Here is a 22,920-nt window from a genome sequence, read left to right on the forward strand (position 1 = left end):
ATATGTGTATGTGTCTGGGTGGATCATCATTACTGTTGTTCTTACAAGTAAATAGTGATTCGAATCTCCTCCCCTCTCCTCTCTTCACAATACCACACATCTCAATGATCAAACATAACAATCCTCATTCCCTATTATCCCAAACCACCATTCTTGAAACTCAGACTCAAGTAAAATACCGAAAGCATTCTCTTCCAGAAAAAGAAAAAAAGGAATATCAAGTGCTCTTGATATTCTATAGATCAATATATAAACACCTACAATACCAAATATGAACCCTGAGTTTCATTCTCTCCCAACTCAAAAGTACAAAGATACACCTCCGTCTTCTTCTTCAGAGGTATCGCCAGAATGATAACCCGCTTCGGACATATTTTTATCTTGCTGATGTGGAGCACCCTCATTCTTTCTATTCGCTTGTGATAGATCAGAATGTTCATTTCTGATATGGTGATTGTTGATTATTCGTTCGTCTTCTTCTTCTTCTTCTTCTTCTTCTTCTCCTACTAAAGATTCACAATTCTCCTCCTCGTCATCATCTACTGCAAACTCACAATCCTCATTTTCAACACCATCACCTCCCACTCCACCCATCTCATCCCCTACAAAAGACCCACCACCCCTCCCCCTCTCCTCCGAAATCTCCGTCAAAGAATCCGGTTTCCACCCCCCCCCGGCCCTCTCATCTCCCTAATCTGCATCAAAACCTCCCCCCTAAAAACCCTCGACATCTCAATCAACACACCCTCTCTAATCTTTTCCCCTTTTCCATCCCCCTCCTCCACATCCGGCGCTCTCCAATTCAAATAATGATTACAATGACTTCCCGGCACTACAAACTTTCCCGGATGCACTCTAATATGATGATAACAACAATAACACGCCGGCTTACTACACGCGATATAGCGATCCTTGTCTACGAAATGGAGATTCCTTGAGTGGAAATGCTGGAGCAGGAGTAACTCGGCGTGGATTTTGGGACGCCAGTTGGGGTTTGTGCAGTGGGAGGATAGATGGGTGGAGAGTTGATATTTGTGGTCCATTTCTGCGAGGGCGGCGCGGTAGGAGCTGATGGCGAGGGGGTCACTCATGGTTCGTCCGATGAGGGCGGAGAGGGTGGGGTTGCGGGCTTGGAGGGGAGGGAGAAAGGACGAAGAGGAGGGAAGGTGGGAAATGGTGAGTTGGGTGAAGAGATGAGGGAGGAGGATGCGGGTGGATAGGAGGATTTGGATGGCTTTGGGGGTATGGTTTAGACGGCCGATGGTGTGGCGGATTTGGGTAAATCGAGTGGCGAATGGAGAGCCGAGTTGGATGAGTAGTTGGAGGTGTGTAAATTCTTGTGACACCGTTGTACATGTTTTGTGGCAGAAACGACAGAGTTGAGATGGATACTCGGTGAGACTGAGAAGCCCTTGAAGCCATGTGTGAAGATGAGTCGAGGGTTCTAAGAAGTTGATTTTGTCAGATAAGAAGCGAAGACACATGATGCATATGAACTTCTTACCTTCATCTTGATTATCCACTTTAATTGTCTTCCATTCTCCCAACACAAACTTTATATCCCGTGCCAAAAAAGATGCATAGGAAGAAATTCTCTTCTCAGCACATTTTACCGATAACTCAAATATTTTATCTTCAATCTCTTCCCTATTTTTCTCGAAATCATTGATCCCATAATACCCAGCACATCCTAAAAGTCCCAACACCTTTTTCAAAAACTCCACACCCCTTTCCGGTCGCGAACACTTGTTCCAAGCAACATGATATACAACCTCCCCCGTATCCATCTGCTGCAACGCAATTGCAGTGGTGCTATCGCCTCCTTTTTCATAATCACATAAAAAGGCTAGATGTCTTGTAAATGATCTTCTTAGCTTGGTTCGACTCATTTCATCCATTTCGTGCTTATTCGTATCAAGAGCGCTGGTTTTCATATCAATATCCAAAATCTCATCGTCGAAAGTATCGGTTGGGGTTTCTTCCTCTAGAATTCGTGAGCCTCGGTTAGAACCAAAGACGGTGAGGAGAATCAACGCTTCGTAGAATCGCTTGAGGAGTTTGGGGGCAACGGGGATGAGGGATGGGGATGGGGATGGGGACGGGGACGGGGATGTAAGTGGAAGTAGAAGTGAAGGTGGAAGTGAGGTTGTGAGTGCTAGGGCACGATGTTTTTTGGACTGAGATTGACCTTTTGGCGGGGGTTTGGATAGAAGCTGTGTTGATTTTGGGGGGCTCGAGATGAATGAAGGGGGGGAAGTGGTGGGGAGGTGGAATATGGATAAGTTATTCTCATTGAGTCGGTGAGGGGTTGGGATGGTCTTTCGTATACTGTGTTCTTCTGGATCTTTCCCTTTCCCTTTACCCTTTCCTTTCTTTGGGAGGGATTTTAAAGCCACCACACATATAGCTGGAGAGGCGACATTTTTCCCCTGAGAATTTCTGGATTTGGTGTTAGGCGAGTTGACGATACGTTGGCGCTGTATATTTTCTTCGCTTTTTGCTAACTTGTTTTTTGAAGCCTGAGATACTTTGCTTTTCACTCCGCTTTCGACATTTGGGGAAAGCGGTTTAGTGACGATGGGAGGAGAAGAAGTAGAGGAAGTGGATGGTAGAAGAGAATTCAGTTTTGTCTGAACTTCCTTTATCGTCACCCCCTTCTTTAAGGGACTCGTACTTTTTTGACTAATTGCTGGGGTATTTGTCCTCTGCTTCTTCTTTGTACTGCTTCCTCGCCGATTTAGACTATGCAATGTAGTCACTTGATCGCTATTTCCACCCAATCCAGTTTGTAATGTAGACTCGGACGTGCTTTTTGACTTTGTTATAGATTTCGTCATCATGGTTAGTATTTATTGATGATATCTATGAAGAACTATCTCCCTCGAGGTGGAGTGCTAGTAGAGAGCAGTCTTTGTTTTATGTTGCGATAGCCTTGTTCTACAATCATCCATGCACGTATGCAGGCATCTGCTGGCGCGAGTCTTGACCCCCAGCTTCCCCGTAAGTTGTCCAATGAGTGATATCATTGCGTGCGGGGTTCATGTAGACTTCTATAATTGATTGAAATAGACACCCGAATCGAGAGTTTTGGACGGAGTGCAAAAATCACATATGGGCTCTTTCATACACATCTGATTTGTTACACAAAAATATGTAAAACATCTCATTGGTTCATGTGTAGTTACACTGACCGATAAGGATAAGGATTTACGAACGAAAGATGTATTTAGCTTGGCCTTATCCTGTGGAGTTAAGAATGAGGTGATGGCTTTAACTGTGTAGTGTATATACATGTGCTTCTCATCACATATTGAACTTTCGCGTGCATCTATCGAAATGCTATGTTCTGATATCTAGGAAAAGACGTTTAGGTTTGGTATATAATTTTAGAGTTATTGAAAACACCAATTCCTGGAGCTGTGCAGATATTTAATGTATGTAAAAGATTAAGAATCGGCATATGGATTCTAACACTCCACATAGACCCCCGAGTCTTGCTCTTAGACTGGAGAAGAACCTCTAACCAACCTGAAAGCGTAAACAGACCATAGATGATTATGGTATGTATATTTAATGGGAGACATTGGCTTCGAAAGCTACAAACTAAGATACCACGAGACTACAAATTGTAGAACGACCACCCGGCGCTGCGAAGACTCAATGTTCGAGCTTCATCGAATAATGAACTTTATCTTTTGCATTCGAGTTAGGTAAAAATCGAATCAAATCGGATCAAATCGAGCGTCCAAATGTTTACAAAATCTTACCAACTCATGGAGGTTCAATAAGAATTACATTAAAATTTACCTTGCATAAGTGGCTTTGAAATAACTAAGAACGTATAATGAGAAGCATGAAGATGAAAGTTTTTTTAATAGAGCAGAAATACTCGACAGATTACGATCTTCTGATGAATCAATACAACAGCTTCATCAACAGCCTGACTGGGATCAAAAGGTAATAAATCAATTGGGCTTATATTGAAGGAAAAACGAACACATTGACATAAGTATACATAGAGATACAAGAACATGTTACAAGGGATCGTGCTTCCAGAAATTGCATTACAGAACCCAGGATTAGAGAACAAGGCAGACCAACGCTTTCTAAATATGAAATCTATAAGAATCATCAAAATGACTTCATTTGAATGAAGTCTGAAGGGCCTGGGGGCTTTTCGGGCTCAACAAAGACCACACATTGCTCATTTCAGGAAAAATGCCGAGTAGGTTGCCTGCGAAAAATGTGAATCCAGACAAACAGCACATCAATAGAAAGGCTTGAAAACTTCTAGTAACATGTCCCATCAAGTGGTCTATTTGGCCCATATGTGTACGAGTTTGACAATTAGAAAAGTAAGCAATGTTCGAAGAAACATTAGCAAAACTCGAGTGCAATGAAACATGGTCAAAGTGAGACATGGAGATGATGAGGTTTTCACTAGAAAATGGGATGTGATCGTAAGTTCCAAATCGTATAAACAAGCTCACTGTGCTTTCCCAGTGAAGTTCTCCCGAAGAGGCACTCCTGAGGTACTCTCGAGATGTCTGTTGAATGCTTGAAATTCAAATGGGCAGGCATTTGATCTGCAATTGATTACCTAATCCGAGCCGAGATTCTCCCAATCTAGCCTACGATAACCAAAGCTCCAGAGCTTCATGCCACATTGGAGGTCCATACCCCATTCGACATCATTCATTATGCGACTCCCTCTAAATTTGATATGTCTGACTCTGTCAATACTTCCTAGAACTTTCGCAGTCTTCGCAGACGAAGCTTACACGGTCGACTACCACCACGAATTACTAGGTCTCCCACAATCAGACACAACCTTCTTCTACAAACCTAGGGAAACTGAACAAGGCGCGCTATTATATACATTAAGTGATCTTGGCGTCCTTGGAGCTGTCAATCCAGGCACCGGGGACGTTCGATGGCGACAAATACTGGCGAACGATGATAATCACGGAGAGGGCTTTCTGCGACCAGTTGAGGGAGCTGGTACAATTATTAGTGCTTTGGGCAACAGAGTAGATGCTTGGGATGCGAAGAGTGGAAGGGAAAGATGGGGAAACACTTTCACAGGACAAGCAAAAGATGTGGAGGTAGTTGAGGGTTTTGACAATATCAAGGATGTTTTGACTTTATTCGAAGATGCTGGAAAAGTCGTGGTACGAAAACTTAATGGAGATAATGGAGATGTTGTTTGGGAATATGTTGATGCTAGTGGTGATTTACCTCTACAAGTCAGCACAAATGTTAGAGACATTTTTGTTGTCACTCTTCACGGTGCTTGGGGAGGCTATAGCGTCAAAGTTACCACTCTTGACCATTTGACGGGTGAAAGAGTTACCGAATACACACTCTCCACCAAAGGAGATGTTCATACACCGGAGGATATTTTACTTGTTGGAGCCAACTCTGCTGCTCCTATCATTGCTTGGACCGATAGATTGCTAAAGAGTCTCAAGGTCAATATCCTGGGCAAACCAAGCGACTTGCAGACATTGCCTCTAAAAGAATCGGATGGCGAGCTTACAAAGGTCTCTATTCACGCGCCTAATTTGGCGCAATCCTTACCACATTTCTTGGTACACAGTCACTCGGCAACTTCAAACAGAGCAGATGTTTATCATATTGATATGAAAAGTGGTAGCATTAGCAAAGCATATGAGATCCCCAAGCTTGCAGGGAGCGGTGCTTTCTCAACCAGCTCGCAAGGTGCCAATGTCTACTTTACTCGTTTTACCGAGGAAGAGACCTTTATATTTTCTTCAATGTCTCATGGAGTTTTGGGCAGATGGCCAATTAAAGCAGAGAAGCAACATGACCGACTTCGATTTCTCCATGGTGCATCAGAGGTAGTCCAGAAAGCACCCGATACTTATGCTGTAAGATCAGCTATGGTGAGTGCGGAACAAGAATGGGTTCTGGTGCGCAATGGTGCTGTAGCTTGGTCTCGTGTTGAGGGTCTTTCTGGTGTTGTGGCTGCCGAATGGGCTGAAATACCAGCCTCTGAATCATTGGCAGAGACACTCGAGGCAGAAGCTCACAGCAACCCCTTGGAAGCATATATTCACCGAGTCAATCGTCATATCAATGACTTGGAATACCTTCCAGCATACTTGGAAAAGTTACCAACCCGGTTTTTAAGCGCCATCTTACCTGGAGATTTGGTTACACCGAATGAAAGTGTTTTAGAACGAGATAACTTTGGCTTCAACAAGTTAGTTATCGTTGCAACCCAAAGAGGTCGTTTGTATGCACTTGATGCTGGATCTCAAGGGCGCGTCGTATGGAGCTCCAAAGCTTTCGATATACCAGCTGGCAAGAAGTGGGACGTTAAGTCCATATTTGTCAACAATGCTAAAAGTACAACAACCGTTCGAGGTAGTCAAGGAGAATACATCATCGTGAACACTACAACTGGAATGGGACTCGAGGCTATAAACCCTGGGCAGTGGCCACCTGTTCGGAGCGCGGCCATCGTTGACAGTAATCTTGGCAGGTGGGTGTTACCTATTGGTATCGATGGAAATCCTGGCGATATACCAAAAGATTGGGCACCAAAAGAATTGCTCGTGGTTCGGCGCGAGAACGGTGAAGTCAGAGGTTTAAAATTTGACATTCAAGGTGCTGATGCCAAACCTATCTTTACCTGGTCATTTCAACCACCTTCTGGCCAAAGGATCGTCGAGGTAGTCTCCAAACCCGCACATGACCCGGTTGCGTCGATTGGGCGAGTTCTTGGGGATCGTACTGTCATGTACAAATACTTGAATCCCAACACAGTTTTGGTCACTGCCGTCTCAGATGAATCCTCAATCGCCTCCTTCTATCTTCTTGATACAGTTTCTGGCGATGTTCTTTATTCTGCAAACCACGAAGGTGTTGACACTAAGAAACCCATTGCTTCTGTTTTCACCGAGAACTGGTTCGCATATTCTTTATGGAGCGATGAATTATCAACCACCACCTCTCTGCACGGATCAAAAGGATATCAACTTGTCGTCACCGATCTTTACGAGTCTCCTATTCCAAATGATCGTGGAACCCTCGGCTCAAATGCGAACGCATCAAGTCTTGACCCATCAGATGTACCAAATGCTGGTCCAGTTCTTCCCCATGTTATTAGTCAATCATTTGTGGTTCCCGAAGCGATAACCCACATGTCTGTTTCCCAAACCCGCCAAGGTATTACTACTCGTCAACTTCTTTGTACTCTGGAATCCAATTCCATCATTGGTATTCCCCGTTATCTTCTCGATCCCCGTCGACCAGTTGGCCGAGATCCTATCCCTGCCGAACAAGAAGAAGGCCTTCTTCGTTACTCGCCTGTCATCGAATTTGATCCAAAACTCATCATCAGTCATAAACGTGAAGTTCTTGGCATCAAAGGTGTCATTACCAGCCCTGCTATACTAGAAAGTACCAGTCTGGTTTTCGCGTATGGAATTGATGTTTTCGGAACACGAGTTAACCCTAGCGCTGCTTTTGATATTCTCGGCAAAGCGTTCAACAAGCTGAGTTTAGTGGCTACTGTTTTGGCATTGGGAGTTGGTGTTGCAGTTTTTGGCACCTATGGTAAGTTATTTTACTTTGTCTATTGTTTCATGAGTGCTGTGCTAATATTTTCATAGGTGAGGAGGAAACAAATCAATGGCAGATGGTTGAATGCATGATTATGATAATGTTATAGAATTTTGTAAATTATGATAATATAAGGAGGGTTAAAAGCGTTACTCTCAACAAAGATTAAGGATTTCACTCATGCTATTAGTGAACTCTATGTTTTTTTTTTTTGGCATAATTCCATCTTGTTACGGAATTGCTATCAACCATATGAAATGATAAATAATGTTGATATTTTTGATTTATAATTGTGGCTGACATATATCTTCACCAGGTTGTTTGACTTCGGCAGATTTGTAACCGACTTAGGTAATCTCTGCCAATGCGCCTCATCCCGTTTAACTTTTCGAGATAAATATTTAAGGGCAACGCACATGGCATTAGCAATCCACGAATGAAAGTTAAGAATTTCTTCAGCATTCCCCAATCTCATTATTATTAATTGAAGATTGTTACCAAGCAAGTATTTACATGTATTGAGATGCTTCTTGATGAATCGTCGTGCTGCGCTTTGATGAGGTGAGGTTTGATTAGAGGGAATTAGTAATTCATAGGATGAAGATAGTGTGGAGAAACGTTGACATTCATCTTCGTCATCGATTCTTTTAGTCTTAGAATACCTAATAGGTAGGTACCGGTATCTCCACCAAAAATACGGAGTACCCCTCCATTTTTTATTTGTGGAATGGGGAGGGCTGCCGAGTCTTGCTTTATTGATGCATTCGGATTTATCGCTTTTAAGAGATATGTCCTCTATACGCGCAAGAGTACTTGGAGTTTTGTTCGGAATTTGTATTTATATACCATCTATTCGCGCTTTGGTTTGGGATTCATTCATCCAGATCCTCTTTCTTCATTCATCTATCTTATTCAATAAAATACTCGAGTAGCAAACATGCCCGGAAAATACCAAAAGCTCGTTTCCAAACGCGTCCTCGTCGTAGGTGGCTCCTCCGGGATCGGATACTGTGTTGCAGAAGCCTCCCTCGAAAGTGGTGCATCCGTTACAATTTCCTCTTCCTCTCCAGATCGCGTCGCCAAGGCAGTTGAGAAACTCAAGAAGAGTTATCCAGATGGAGAAATCAACGGGTTTCCATGCGATCTCTCTAAACCCAGTCTCGAAGCCGATGTTGAGAAATTGTTTGAACAGACGGGGAAAGTCGATCATATAGTTTTCACAGCCGGTGATGCACTATCTCTTATCCCGTTTGACAAAGCGACGCTCGAGGATATGCAGAAGGCGGGACAAGTGAGATTTTTTGGACAATTGATGGTGGCGAAAGTTGGGAGTAGGTACCTTAGTGAGGGACCACAGGCTTCGATAACGTTTACGACGGGGTCGACGGCCGATAAACCGATGAAGGGATGGACTGTTGTTACCAGTTTCGCGGCAGGGTTGCATGGGATGGCGAGGGGTTTGGCGGTCGATTTGGCGCCCGTGAGAGTTAATGTCGTGAGTCCTGGTCCGGTGAAGACGGAGTTGTGGAATGGGATGATGGGACAGGAGGAGGAGAGATGAGAAGATGTTTAAGGAGATGGGGGGTAATTTGTTGACGAAACATGTTGCATTACCAGAAGAGGTTGCGGAGTCATATTTGTGGTTGATGAAGGACAGTAATGTAACTGGAACCGTTGTAAGAAGTGATTCTGGTGCGTTGCTTGCTTAGCTGCAGACAATTATGCTCCGGCGATAGCGCTCAAGCAATACAACCATCGACAGTGGATGTATGGTATAATGTCATTGGTATTATTTAGCAATTCTGTTTTGGATAATAACTGATAAATCTCATCAGAATTATCAGATACCATAGTATATTGCTGGCATATTGATTTTCCAACCAACACCCTCACATGTCTGCCCGTTATTATACCACTTCAATTGTGGAAGCATTTGACTAGCGACCCATCTTGCTGTGGTAGTATGTCGGCTCCCATCCCCAAAAGGTTCGTCCGTACGATCGGGGCGACTTCTTGGATCAGACGAGAGCTCATGTCCCAAAATTGTTGATCGACCATCAGCAAGTGCTTGAAAAATAACCAGTTGATCTTGAAGATACTCATCTACTAAACCTCCCTTTTTGAACTCGGAATCAAGATCTTCAACAACCTTCCCTGCTATCTCGGCCGATATGTCTTCTCGGGTTCTGTCCTTTGTCTTTCTATCGTACAGCCAATCGCGCCCAAATCTTAGTCCAGTAGAAGTGTGAGCTACTAAAAGTGTGTATATCCGATGTGTATTCTCTCTTAGAACAATATTGATCTTTACTTCAGGAAAACGTTGCTTAATAGTCGTAGCCAAAGCATTTTCAAGCGGTTCCTGAAGTGATTCAAGTACTAGGATCGAGATATCTATTTCCTTCACGATTCCGCGTTCAGTTGGCCAATTGGGGACTCTCAGAGACTGGCCGAAAGGTATGGGATGTATCTTGAACTCTGCATGGCCCAGTTTTAATGGACCATGTGACCATCCTCTAACTTTGAGTTCTCGCTCTACATAAATACCGAATCTTTCGAGAGTTGGTAATAGCACTTGATCGAGATACTCATATGATAGAGAGAAACTTCCATTGGTTCCTCCTTTCATGGAAAGCCTGATTGGAAGGGCCGCGGCATCGTTTGCAAATAGCACGACTGGAAGAATTGCCTGAAGTACAAGTAAGATGCTAGATGCAGAATCTGCATCAATTTTGATATCTCTATCAATAGTATAATGATGGAGAGAGTTGGGCTTAAACTCAATCGTCTTGCTTCCAACAAAACATCCGGTTGTCTCGGCGGATGTAATTTTCGCGAGCCATTTTATAGCAGAAACGTGCTGTGCCTTTAGACCACCATTTCTTTTGCCCAATCTTTGTTTATTAGTTAACGTATCGGGTTAAATTTGTAGATAAATGCTTTACCTGTTACCTCTGACATTCGTAATTAGGAGAGGAGTTCCGGTCAGAGCAGCTAGTGAAACCGCTATCCTGACAAGTCTGCCAGAAAGAATCAACAACGCATGCAAAACTGATATGCTACTTAAACACTCACTGTCCACCACCTTCGCCAGTTCTCCCATCAAGCTTTACTAATTTTTGTGCTGCCGATTTCGCCATTGTTGCGTCTGTAGACTTTGTCGTGAGAGTAGTAAAGCTATTTATATGCCGTATTGAACGTTTTACTTTCCAACTTACAAGACTCCAAGAACAGCGATGATCTTGAGACCGTTATAAAGGGCACGATCAAACCAAATAATCTGTGAGATCGTTTAATCTTATGCCTCTGGTGTATAAGAATGAGTCATTGACCGAATAAGGAATCCGGACTGCGGCCATGCTTGTACATGAAGTTCTTCAACAATTTATGACTCGAAAACGATCGATATAACAGGCTGTCAAGACACTGCTCTCAGTATCGCGCTTGGTGCTTGTTCTCGAATTTCTTTTTCATATACCAGGTACGATACATTGCGCTATCGATGGAGCATATATTTGTGGCACGAGCACGAGCCAATTTCAACCACATGAACTATTCTCACCCCGCAAACTGATCCGCTCAGCCTCCCCACAAATCTTTGGTCCAGACCTTGGCATTACACTGCCTTAGCAAGAGAATGTCTCGTCAACAGCCCTTACATATATTGATACCTCATTGTAATCCTCTACGGCACCGTCCATAATGATCAACAAGAAACTCGACCTCGACACACTGTTCGCAGGAAACCCGACAAGTTCCACATCAAAATGTCGCGAATGGGGCGACAGCAATCGCATGCGAGTGGTTTGAATTCCCACTTGCATCCAAAGCCAGGACGCTTTTCACTCTGGCCCGGGAGGAGAGCAAATGTCACTGCCGCGAGAGAGGAACCTGCTATAACTAGTGGTTCTGGGTTAATGCTTGATGTATGTTCCGAAATATCCACTTCGCGTTCTATCAACCCCTTCATTTCGTTAACATCTCCGCAGCCCCCGCACAGCGATCTAATCGTTAGCTCGCCCGTTGTTCTCCCGGAAATCGAATTAACGAAATCCAATATATCGCAAGATCTCTTCATCGGCGCATTGCATGATCCTAATTATATTCAACTGCAAGAAAATGTGCGGAAGGTGCGTCGAGCACTGGTGGGACCGGAACCTAAAAATATAGATGCCGCCTGGGAGGTTTACAAAAGACAGAGAGAGGAATCTCTGGAACATTGTCGAAAGTTGATTGAGAAGTCGCGTAAGTCCTTTATTATTCCGGATAATGTACACCCTATTTATAACTTCATTGAATTTGTTCATGAAACTAAATGCAATAATACATTTAGAAGAGCATCATGCTCGAAATCCGTCATTCGAATCCAGCATAGGCCCGTTAGATACGCGATCATCTCTCAGCAGTGGATCATTCGACGATGGATCTCTACCATTTCAAATCAATAATTCGTGGCTATCAGCCATTTGTGATTATAAAGCTTTCCAGGAAAAACTTGCCACTACCCTTCGTACTTCTCTTGAAGTAACGTATGCTGCCTACGAGCCCGATGCATCTCAACGCCAGCTTGAAATCTTCTTAGCAGATAAGGAGCATCGGAAAAGTGTTATTACAAAATGGCGAGATACAAGTGTTCGTAGGGTGAAGTCGGAAAAGCCTGAATTCTTCGAAAAGTACAAGATACGATCTTTGAACTTCGATAAATTGAAGCATGATATTGAAGAATCGGAAAGCTTGTTCGACACAGGTCATACACCAAATAGAGTCGTTCGGGAATCTATTATTTATAAGAATGGAGACACAATATTAGAATTTGCAAATCGCCCTTCGGATAGTCTTCCGGTTATCAGATTTCGTGTGTCGTCCCATTTTTTGAGCCCAGACGATGTTTCACCGTTATTCTCTCAAATGCTCTGCCCTGGACCAATGATTCCGCCAGACATGATGAAGGATCTCCCCAAAGCACCAACCAGGATCTTTGGAAAGGACGGTATTGGAGTAAATATTTATCGTATGCCACAGATGGAGCCTAACAGCCATGAGGCATTAGCACTCCTCTTTCACGCTATACATGGACACGCCCAAAGGCTTCCACGGGAAGATATTGATTTTCCAGTTTTCGTTAGTATTGCAGATGTATGCCTAAGGTACAGGTGCACATCGCCAGTAGAGTTACAAGTGGAATATCAATGGCTACCTCAATGGGAATCTCAAGCTGCTGAAAGCAATCCTGAAGAACTTCTCCTTATCGCGTATACATTTGGCGCAAGAGATCTGTTCACGCGTATCTCTAGGAGCATCATTTTAAACTCGAAAGATGGCGACGATGAGACTCAAGGTCAAAGACTTTGGCCACAAGCTATCAAGAATACGATCAAAACACGCAGGGCAATATACATGGAACAAATCCTCGATTATTGTGCGAGTGTTATAAACGAATATCTTCAGCCACCAAGGCAGAGCGCAGAAAGATCTGTTCATGTAGGATCACTTGAGCTCTCCAAGGTACGATGCCCAAGGGGATCACACACTTGTGACGCCACAAATTTAGGCTGGCTTATGCTAGTTTACAACGAATTGGGTGTTTCTCCTCTTTCCCCCAAAGCATCATCGAAGCATAGTCTAAAGGAACTGATTGACTGCTTGAGATTGATGCCTAGTCCACCTCAAACTCATATTGGTGTCTGTGATTTTGCTCCCGACTTTAGGAATAAAATAAATGACATTTCGAATACCATTATAGGTCTTACACTTCACGATGTCTCGGGTCAACATGGATGGGCCTTGAGTAAGGGTGACGATCCACAAGATACGGTCCCAGAAGAGATCTTTGAACTACCCGCACACGTTAGCACAAAAGAGTGTATTGTAGAAGCCGAGAAAGCAAAACAGGCAGCAAGAAGTGCTGTCTGCCTCCGAATTCTCTCCCTTCTCGAGAACCTCGAGGATCTTCATGCGGCAGCAATGATCGATAAGTCATTCTACGGGGCCTATATCAAAAATGAAGGAAGGCTACTTCGGAACATAGTAAAAGCCGGATTAAAACATGCTTCCCGGGTAGCCGAAACACAAATTAGCCCAGCGGATCGGATGGCCGAAGATACTACACAGTCTTTGGAAGCTACCGCTGTTGACCTTATTGATGACTCTGAATCTGCCGTGTCTTCCATTTCGGAGAATGAATCGTTTGATGCTCAAGACGGAGATCTATACGACGTTTCACCACCATTATTACCTATTGATATAACTGCAATGCCTGTGCCCACATCAGAAGAGGAGGCACGAGAACTTCTCACACGCAATGTCGAAGCTACCAGTCGAGCCTGGGCGATGAGAGACTCGTTACAGTCTTCTGAAAGACATGTAAATTTGACACAAAAAGAAAAGTTTCTGGCAGGAGATTTTGCACATATAGAAGACAAAGCTCGGCTAGAGGAAGAAAGCAAACAGTTACAGGCTGAAAGGGATAAGTTTATAAATCTCAGAGGATAGCGGCATTTCCCCCACCCTTTCATTTCATTTTTGAGGGTTTTCGTCGCGGTGTTTTTGGTCAGATATTGGATACAAACTGCATTTTGATGATTCATGAGGATTTGGTCGGAAAAGTAACAAGGCGCCATATACCCAATTTGAAAGAAATGTTCAATTTCCACGTCAATTTTTTATAGGAGGTTTTAGATATAGTTAGAGATCCTTCGATAGTCATCAATATGTGCCCCATTAGTTCAAGGAAGACGTTAACTTACTCAATCAGATTCCCATCGGGATCTCTACAATAAACACTTCTCAGCTTGCCTTGAGCACCAGTGCGTATCACAATTCCTTCGTCAATTTTCTCTGAGCTCAAATCGACCATTTCCACACCTGCATCTATTAGACGTTGGCGCACATTCTTAACATTGTCATCCGTTATGAAGCACAAATCTGCACTCCCATCTTTCACATTTTGAGCTTTGGGCTCGAATTCCTAATGAGTTTCAGCGCGGCGAGATCGCATATTCCAAGAAGGGCATCGAAGCAAAGTTACCTTTCCGAGTTGATGTAAATTTATTTTCTGCGAACCAAAAAGAAGCGAATGACGAGTGATATCTGGTGTGGCACTTGAGACGAATTGCTCGGCTTGCATGCCAAGATTCGCCTTATACCATTGGGTGGAGCGGGGTATGGAGGCGACAGTCAAGACGAGATGGTCGAGAGATTTGATATGTGCTGCTGGTGTAGAAGTCATCTTTCGAATGTGTTGAAGATTGGTATGGTTGATCAATTTCGGAATGCTTCTTGTGAACATAGACATAGTGAAATACCGTAATGTTTGGTTGTCATCTCATGGATACGAGTCAAAAGCACAAGACAATTAGCTGAATGATTCACTGATCCCCATCCGCCCCTCCTTATGTCATATCACACCAATCAACGCCCGGGGCACCCCGCGACGGAGATTGCCGTCAGCTTTTTGTGACTTTCAAAAAAAGTTTCATGTAAACAACGGCGATAATAATATGCGATAAATTCTACAATGGCTTGTGTATAGTTGGGAATAGGCACATACATGACATAGCCTAGTTCCATCATTACGATTACGAAGATTACGCAGACCAACGATCTTGTTACTCTCACGACAGACGATTGCAATCCATCATGTCGAACTTAATCAATCGCGTGGGAAATTCCTCACAAGCGCAATTTACAGCCACTGCGCTTGTATCTGGTGCGGTAGTGGCAGGTGCAATTTTTAGTTACCAGGCCCTGAGAAGACAGGAGAAAGTGGAAGATCTAAAGAGCTCGATACCTAGTTTGGGACGGGATCATCATGCTGATTTGGTATGTTTTAGATCTGCCACCCGGCAACCGAGTGAGATTGTACCCAAGTGCTTATACTGACGAGAGAAGTGAAGCTTACGGATATGGGGATTGCGCCCAAGGGTACGGGCATGAGTAAAGAAGATGAGAGGGGTGCTGCATTGGCGGAGAGAGCGAGAAGGGGCGATTACGATGATGGTACTTTCAATTCTTCTACGAGAAACTATGAGCATCACTGATTTGTGCAGAACTCATTTTAGAACAATTAGCCCGAAATCGAGTCTTCCTCAAAGAAGATGGATTACAAAAGTTACGCTCAGCATTTGTGGTTGTGGTTGGTTGTGGAGGTGTTGGATCGCATTGCACGGCAGCTCTTGCGCGCTCAGGGGTTTCACGTATACGTCTTATCGATTTCGACCAAGTTACTCTCTCGTCTCTTAACAGACACGCTGTTGCGACGCTTGCAGACGTTGGTACACCGAAAGTAGGATGTTTGAAGAACCGTCTACAACAAATTGCCCCATGGGTAAATTTCGATTTAAGAAACGAACTTTTCCACGCCAAAGCCGCGGACTCCCTCCTTGAAGAATGGGATGGTAGAAAGCCGGACTATATTGTAGATGCTATTGACAATATCGATAGTAAGGTGGAATTACTGGAATATTGTTATAAAAACAAATTACCAGTGATTTCGTCTATGGGCGCAGGATGCAAATCAGACCCTACCAGAGTCTTCGTTGGAGATATCTCAGCTAGTACCGATGATCCACTCTCTCGCTCCACTCGAAGAAGACTCCGTTTACTAGGAATTACGTCTGGTATCAATGTAGTATATTCAACAGAAAAGCCCGGACCAGGAAAGGCGCAACTATTACCTTTACCGGAGGAGGAATTCAAGAAAGGCTCAGTTGGCGATCTTGGTGTATTACCTGATTTCCGCGTACGAATATTGCCAGTTTTGGGCACTATGCCTGCTGTCTTTGGATATGTAGTCGCCAACCATTTGATCCTTCAAATCACAGGTTATCCGTGTGAATACGTTCCAGCCAAAGGTCGAGACAAGATGTATGATGGAATACTCGCTCAACTTCAAGGATTTGAAGAAAAGCTAGCACGTGCTACCACTGAACATGAAGATGCACAGGGATTGAAGGTCCCATTAACATCTGCCGATGTAGGATACATAGTTGAGGAAGTTTACAAGGGAAAATCGGCATTGAGTGGGGTATCAACAAGATTGTCGTTGACGAGGTGGAGGAAACCTGAAGATGGAAGTACTCTGGATTCGAGTGTTGAGGGACAGAAAGTAAGCAAAGTTAGGGCGAGAGACTTGGTCTGTATGACAAGGGAGGAGGCAACAAAGCACGAGAAACTTGTATTCAAGGAAGGAAAGAGAGTAGAGGATGTGTATGATAGTACCACGATTGAGAAAGTAGAGGCAAGGATCAGAGAGGAGATTGGGTACGAAAAGTATAGATGAGAACGAAATATAACATCGATATACTATGTCCTAAGAAAATAAATGGTTATAGAAGATGTATAAAAATGCCGTTGAAGATGTCCAATTTTACTATACAATATGATAAATAAACAAAGCAAGAGTTTGGGAAGAAAAACTGTAAGGAAATTGTGTGAGGAATTGGGCCAAAAATATGCATCTGTTAACGTTGAAAGGGGATGTGTATCTATGACGATTAACCGTTTGAAAGATCGACAAAAGGCGGTAAGGGGGGTAAACGAAGTAGGGAAGATGAAGCTATTCCCAATTTTCGAGTTGATCTGAACTTTAATTTATCATTCATCAATGAATCACTATTTCACATTATGTGTGAATGGGTTGTATTACCATTGAGCAATAAGTACTATAATGTATCTCTCAAAACACTTTTGCTAGTAAAAAGTGTTTACATTTGGAATTTCGAATAAGTTCGAGAAAACATTCCTTTCTACGCCCATCTTCTACCTTTAATTCTTTCAACCTTTTTCGAAATCTTATATCTACATCTATATTCTCTCTGTGAAAGTTTCAATTTCTTTCAAAGTTTGAATGTTCCATTCTTTCCCAAGTATTTGTACTGTAAAATAGGTTCGAAGGGGCGCCGGGGGATCAGAAGTCTAAAATGAGGAGAAAACTCTAATGAATAGGGTTGGTAAACTCTAAAAAGTGGTTTCAGCTGAATGGGAAGGTTAGAATTCAGAGGGATAAGCTTATTCTACTCCTTTCTGTATGAGTTAGAAAATGAAAAAGGGGATGAGATGTTACGATTGAACATCTGGAACGTAGATTTCCATACATGATGGGATGGCTGTAGAACTTCTTAGGAGTTCTGATGGTTCGTTCGTTGCTTGCTTTCTCCTGTTGGTATTGACTATACTCGTATGGTTGGCGATTCAGTATGTATCACCAGATGATCTGCAGCACACAACATGCAGCCATAGATTAAAGATAATGAAGCTATACCTACATATCTACAAGTTGTTGACAGCATTATTTCTATGATGCGATGGTTCCTACGATGCTATGAGAGCAGGAGTAGCTAGTCCCGGTTAGGGTTAGTGCTAGGAGTGATCTGACACACCCGGACTTGTTTTACTTCACCGATTCCTCCTTTTTGGATCATTGTACAGTCTGAATGCCTTCATTCTATGAGCTTTATACTTCCCGTCTGTCCTGTGAGGAGTTATAAAGTTACACTTTGATAGAGATATTTCCATACAAACAAAGATCATGATTGGCTATTCTGAAAATTGTGGGAACAGCTTGAAAGATCAGGCACGGCCCGTAAGCCCAATTTTATTCCATGGTATCCAATCATATGGATTTCTCCCACGTTTTCTCTCGCGTTCGTTTACTAGCTACTTCAGAAATAGTCAGCGGCATGGATATTATCAACTGCAAAGTCCACTATATTTCGGACGAACAGGATAGAAGAAGCGAAAGTAATCTGCTTTCAGCTCGCTTATGTGTTTAAATACCTATTTTTGCTATCTCATCGTTCCATTGTGGTACGTGCAGAGTATCGACCTTTCGGTCTTTTCAGATCTAGATTGCTCACAAGTAATCCAGCACACTTATCTAGCCCTGCGCGTGGGAAAGCTCTTCAATTGCGTTGATACCAAGGGTATTTAAGCTTCACGCTACAGTAGTCTGTTTAAGCTCAAATAGATCTAGAGACATGAATCTGTTTTGCTTGAAGATCTTAGATCAGGGGTTCAATTTCTCCATACCCACTTTCTGACTCTTTCTCCAACGAAGCAAAACTTTGACCATGGTGTATAGATCTGGGAAACCCTACCAGTACCTTATTTCTATCAAGGCCATCTAAAAATGCACAGCCGCAGAGGCCTCTTTCTCTCCATTCATCTGGATAAGAAAACCTATGCGCTGCTGATTAAGGCCTAGCGCCACGGCTCAGAACTCCACAGTTCAAGCTATTGATATTGACAGCAGCATTCAGCCTTCAACACTGTTTCTCTGCGGTTCAAACTTGATGAGAAGCTCATGGGTCCATCATCCCCGGACATATCCGAATGCAGGAGTTCTTCTGATATGTCCCAACACGGAGGTAGACCTTCGAAAAGTACTTATTTCAGTGGTTTCCCATCTTCCCAAGGGCTTCTCGAATCGATATCGTAGACTCTTGAATCCTTCTTTTATTTCTCAGAGTCAAGCACAACAATCTTTATAATGGTTTCCACACTCCTTCCATTGGTTGTCCTTGCGACTCCAGCCGTTCTTTCTGCCATTTTGTCAAATGGCACATACCCAGCTTCAGCACTTGATGATCAATTGTCATGTACCACCTCATTTGCTTCAATAGCACCATACAGTGTTCTTACATCCTCCAAGACAGAGACTTCAACCCAGATCGATACAAGTATAGTCACCTATACTCCCTCCATTTCCTTGACCCTCCAAGCAAGTACTCTTACTGTGGGAGAATTCGCCACCACCACCGAAACAACTATCGTTCCTCAAGTTACCGATACGTTTTACAGTACATCAACTTGTCTCGCCACAACCTCCATCACCAGTGCTATTGTTGAGACAGAGACCGCTACTGCTACAACGACAATCAGTGCAAGCCCAGAAACTGTTCACATCGCAGCTCCATATGGCTTTACACCAATCGGTTCGGCTGTTCCTGGTGTAGCCAAGCGTAGTGAATGTGGGCCGCCCCAACCTTCCCAGGCACCACTCACCGTTACAATTACAGTAACATCTACCCTTGTTTATTCAAACGATGTATACTATACTGTCACAAAGTCAGGCGAGTGGAATCATCAACGGCCAAACACCTTGCAGTCTCTCACGAAAACCACCACCGACTCTCAATCTGCTTCAGAAGCTGAGCAGCAAAGTACAGGAGTGCCTGCGTTAGCTCCATCTGAATCTTGGTCTAGATATCGTTACTATAACACCACATCTCGCTACATCGCTGCCTCTGGATGTGCACCATCTCTCAGTAAACCTGTGGACACAGCTACCAGTAGCGACATCAAACCATTTGAAGACCCAAGTGCTTCCATGTACGCACCAACTGGCGTCATTCCTTCCAGTAGAGTTAGCTTCACCCACGTTATCAGTGCAGACCCAAGTCCTCCAACTGGTGTCATCCCTTCCAACAGAGTCAGCTTCACCCCCGTAAGCAGCGCAAACTCAACTACCAGCTCTACCTCCCCATCCATCTTTGCTCATAGCACATCCTACCCAGCAGCGGTCGAATGTACATCGATTTTGAACATTGGGTCTATCACCACAATCACCGAGACGGCAGCAATGGTTACCAATCTTGCAACTCCCTACGTCACAGAGACTTCAACCTCCACTATAACAACAACAACAAGTGTTATGGAAGAGGATTGTTCCACAACCCTCGTAGCTACCGAATATTCAACCATCTCAAGCATTGTCTTGGCCACTTCTACAACAACCCTCACAGCCACTCAAACCGTCAGTGAAGTTTCCGGCGCAACCCCCACCAGCTACGCCGCTTGCGCCGCTAACAACTTGATCTCTTCCGTCAACGGAGCACCCGTCACACAAGTTCAATTCCTCACGAGTGTCCTCTCCGCGTCGAAGGCAAACTCCGCTTATGATTGTTGTGTAGCGTGTCAGACCGCCGCAGGCGGTTGCGCTGGTTCCGTCTATTTGAACAGTGGCGCTTGTTACTTGGCCGCACCAGGAGCAACCTGTGGCGTTAACAGTATTATCACGAACAAATTCTACACTTCGTCATCGGCAGGTACTGCTGGTGCCTTCACTGTTTCGAATGGACTGTGTGGACAAATGAGCTATAGTGCATATTGAGGGAAGACTATAGTGCATATTGAGGGAAGAGGTATTTTTTTTTAGATATGTGATTGTAATTGATATAGTTTAGAATAAATGAAATGTACAAAAAATTAATAGATCAAAATCAACTAAGTTTAGATTTGCAAGATTTGGTGATGAATATTGTGATGTGTATTTTGTCTATTTATACACGTACCATATAGTTTTGAAGAAAAAGTTTTGTCGTTCAATACCTAGTTTTATGGAAGACGCCCGATGAGATAAGTATCTACCTCGTTCCTAAATTACAACTTCATTGAAATTTTTCATCAGAACCCATAAAGCTTTGGTATCGTCGCTCCCAAGGATAAACATAAAAATACGCGAGTTCGAACTCAAGTGAATACAGTATGTAGTTTCATACTTAAGCGATTGGGACCGAAAGAAAATTTAAACAGTTTCCTACTACTAAACAAACTTCCATTCCTTTCCAATAACAAAAAGCCTTGCATACCCTTCTACTTAACTCCCCCCCCTCTCTCTCATACTTTATAATCTTGAGACGTGCAGAGAATTTTATATTCCTCGTTTATTAAAAACGTGCTTCACGAACACCTCTTCCACCAACATGCCAATAGTATATACCAAATTAAGCAACTCTCTGACATATACGACCATAGACTGAAGAGAATTGGGCATCCCGTCCGCTCTGCCATACACAAGCTTCAGATCGGTGGATTAGTAGTTGGGTGGGTGACCACCAGCGAATCCCCACTGTTGTATGTTTTTTGACTTTTTGGCTTTTGGATCTTCTATATGTGGGTGGGGCGGAAAGGATGTTGGTCGATGATCTGGATGCCGGTACCTGTTGGGAGATTTTGTGTGAGATGTTCCTTTCGAAAGGTCTCTTTTGGCCGTGGCGAGAAGAGAGAAGTTATGGCTTTTGAAGGATTGGTTTAAAGAGCCAATGCGAGGAGCAGATCATAGTATGATTTGTTGATTTAGATAGATGTATGTGATATGTAAATGATCAAACGATGCGAATAGTTATCTACCTGCTCTGTTAGTTTCTGGATGCTCAAGTTTTAGATATTTAAGTCGCCTAAGGTCTGTGTCTGCTGGGTGGAAGCGAGAAGAGATATTAATAGGAGAAGGAGGTGATGGATTGAAAATGATGCGAGCAAGTTACAAAGTGAACCTCTTTCTTTCTGCTTCTACTTCTACTCTACTTCTCTTATCATCAATAAAGCTTTTGGACTTTGTGACTTTGAGAATTACATATTCGGGGAGTGGAGCTTCAAATTTTCGCGTTTAGGGTCTGATTCTGTTGATAGCCCTTACTTACTATACAATTTGATCCATTAATATACTACCTAGGTAAGGATAGATTGAGAAAAGCAAGGTTTATATTAGAATCTCGGGAAATAGTGAGCTGGTGAAGCAGAGTGTTTGTTCGTTGGTTCACTAAATTTTTCATCAACGCTTGACATCTCTATTGAATTGACTTGTTTCTATTATCAATCAAGGTTGTCCACATGTAAACAGCGATCTGATTGGAATCTATATACCAGTACCTGGGTGATTTATTGTACCCCTGCTTAGCGTATTCTGGTACAGCGACAGCTGCAGCCCTACAAATGGCTCGAGCGTTTTTCGGAAAATCTGGGGTCAATGCCTTTGATCCCATTCCCAAATTTGTTATTTAAGGACTGTTCATCCCCCAACATATATCATATCTACCATCATCATAACAAATACACCCCACTACCTCAAGTAACATACCTTTCTCCCAGGTTATACATATACAACTCGTCAATATTGGCACCATCTCTCCGCCAAGTATTTACACCCGATCAAGATGTTCCGACGAACACTCTTGAGATCTGGATCGCCCATCATCTGGAGACCACATAGTGTAAATTTCCATAGGAATATGCAGAGTCTACCCAATCTACAACAGGCTAGTATCTCTATATCATAATTGTTGCAGGTTCCACATTATATTATACTAACAATGATTGCAGCAGGGAAATACAGCTGATGGATCAGCCAATCATTCGGGAGGCCAGGCTTCCACTTCTCCTCAAGATCAAACGGACAGTCTTCTTTTGAATCAGCCAAAGGGAAATACACTCACGAACCATGGCTATTCACACGATATAAACAGCATCACGGTCAAAGAGATGCTAAGCAAGAGGGAGTCAAGACTACAGAAATTGGAATACAATTCTCAATTTTGTAAAAAGAAACTGGACGAT

The 22,920-nt window shown here is 43.2% G+C and overlaps 8 protein-coding genes across 8 annotated transcripts; 5 read left to right on the forward strand and 3 right to left on the reverse strand.

The window, feature by feature from the left end:
* Window positions 1-300: 300 nt before the first annotated feature.
* EAF02_006315 (uncharacterized protein) lies at window positions 301-2,840 on the reverse strand (the record flags this gene model as incomplete). The annotated part of the gene is made up of 3 exons (XM_038902363.1): window positions 301-690; window positions 723-1,444; window positions 1,505-2,840. 3 exons carry the CDS (start codon window positions 2,838-2,840, stop codon window positions 301-303), a joined length of 2,448 nt encoding a protein of 815 aa, XP_038757583.1.
* Window positions 2,841-4,700: 1,860 nt separating this feature from the next.
* On the forward strand, window positions 4,701-7,699 carry EAF02_006316 (uncharacterized protein; the record flags this gene model as incomplete). Its single annotated transcript, XM_038902364.1, has 2 exons — window positions 4,701-7,584; window positions 7,641-7,699. 2 exons carry the CDS (start codon window positions 4,701-4,703, stop codon window positions 7,697-7,699), a joined length of 2,943 nt encoding a protein of 980 aa, XP_038757584.1.
* Window positions 7,700-8,527: 828 nt separating this feature from the next.
* On the forward strand, window positions 8,528-9,151 carry EAF02_006317 (uncharacterized protein; the record flags this gene model as incomplete). The annotated part of the gene is made up of 1 exon (XM_038902365.1): window positions 8,528-9,151. The coding sequence occupies one exon, from the start codon at window positions 8,528-8,530 to the stop codon at window positions 9,149-9,151; it is 624 nt and encodes a 207-aa protein (XP_038757585.1).
* A 279-nt stretch (window positions 9,152-9,430) lies between these two features.
* Window positions 9,431-10,727, reverse strand: EAF02_006318 (uncharacterized protein; the record flags this gene model as incomplete). Its single annotated transcript, XM_038902366.1, has 3 exons — window positions 9,431-10,481; window positions 10,533-10,607; window positions 10,663-10,727. 3 exons carry the CDS (start codon window positions 10,725-10,727, stop codon window positions 9,431-9,433), a joined length of 1,191 nt encoding a protein of 396 aa, XP_038757586.1.
* A 627-nt stretch (window positions 10,728-11,354) lies between these two features.
* Window positions 11,355-14,079, forward strand: EAF02_006319 (uncharacterized protein; the record flags this gene model as incomplete). The annotated part of the gene is made up of 3 exons (XM_038902367.1): window positions 11,355-11,513; window positions 11,577-11,832; window positions 11,921-14,079. The coding sequence occupies 3 exons, from the start codon at window positions 11,355-11,357 to the stop codon at window positions 14,077-14,079; spliced, it is 2,574 nt and encodes an 857-aa protein (XP_038757587.1).
* A 250-nt stretch (window positions 14,080-14,329) lies between these two features.
* EAF02_006320 (uncharacterized protein) lies at window positions 14,330-14,931 on the reverse strand (the record flags this gene model as incomplete). Its single annotated transcript, XM_038902368.1, has 2 exons — window positions 14,615-14,931; window positions 14,330-14,554 (listed from the first exon to the last, which is right to left on the reverse strand). Exons 1-2 carry the CDS (start codon window positions 14,879-14,881, stop codon window positions 14,330-14,332), a joined length of 492 nt encoding a protein of 163 aa, XP_038757588.1. The 5' UTR covers window positions 14,882-14,931.
* Window positions 14,932-15,038: 107 nt separating this feature from the next.
* Window positions 15,039-16,975, forward strand: EAF02_006321 (uncharacterized protein). The gene is made up of 3 exons (XM_038902369.1): window positions 15,039-15,408; window positions 15,483-15,585; window positions 15,636-16,975. The coding sequence occupies exons 1-3, from the start codon at window positions 15,226-15,228 to the stop codon at window positions 16,865-16,867; spliced, it is 1,518 nt and encodes a 505-aa protein (XP_038757589.1). The 5' UTR covers window positions 15,039-15,225; the 3' UTR covers window positions 16,868-16,975.
* A 2,100-nt stretch (window positions 16,976-19,075) lies between these two features.
* Window positions 19,076-20,698, forward strand: EAF02_006322 (uncharacterized protein; the record flags this gene model as incomplete). Its single annotated transcript, XM_038902370.1, has 1 exon — window positions 19,076-20,698. One exon carries the CDS (start codon window positions 19,076-19,078, stop codon window positions 20,696-20,698), a length of 1,623 nt encoding a protein of 540 aa, XP_038757590.1.
* Between the last annotated feature and the right edge of the window lie 2,222 nt (window positions 20,699-22,920).

The sequence above is a fragment of the Botrytis sinoallii genome (assembly GCF_014898435.1).
Source record: "Botrytis sinoallii strain Bc 23 chromosome Unknown BSIN_010, whole genome shotgun sequence".
NCBI lineage: Eukaryota > Fungi > Ascomycota > Leotiomycetes > Helotiales > Sclerotiniaceae > Botrytis > Botrytis sinoallii.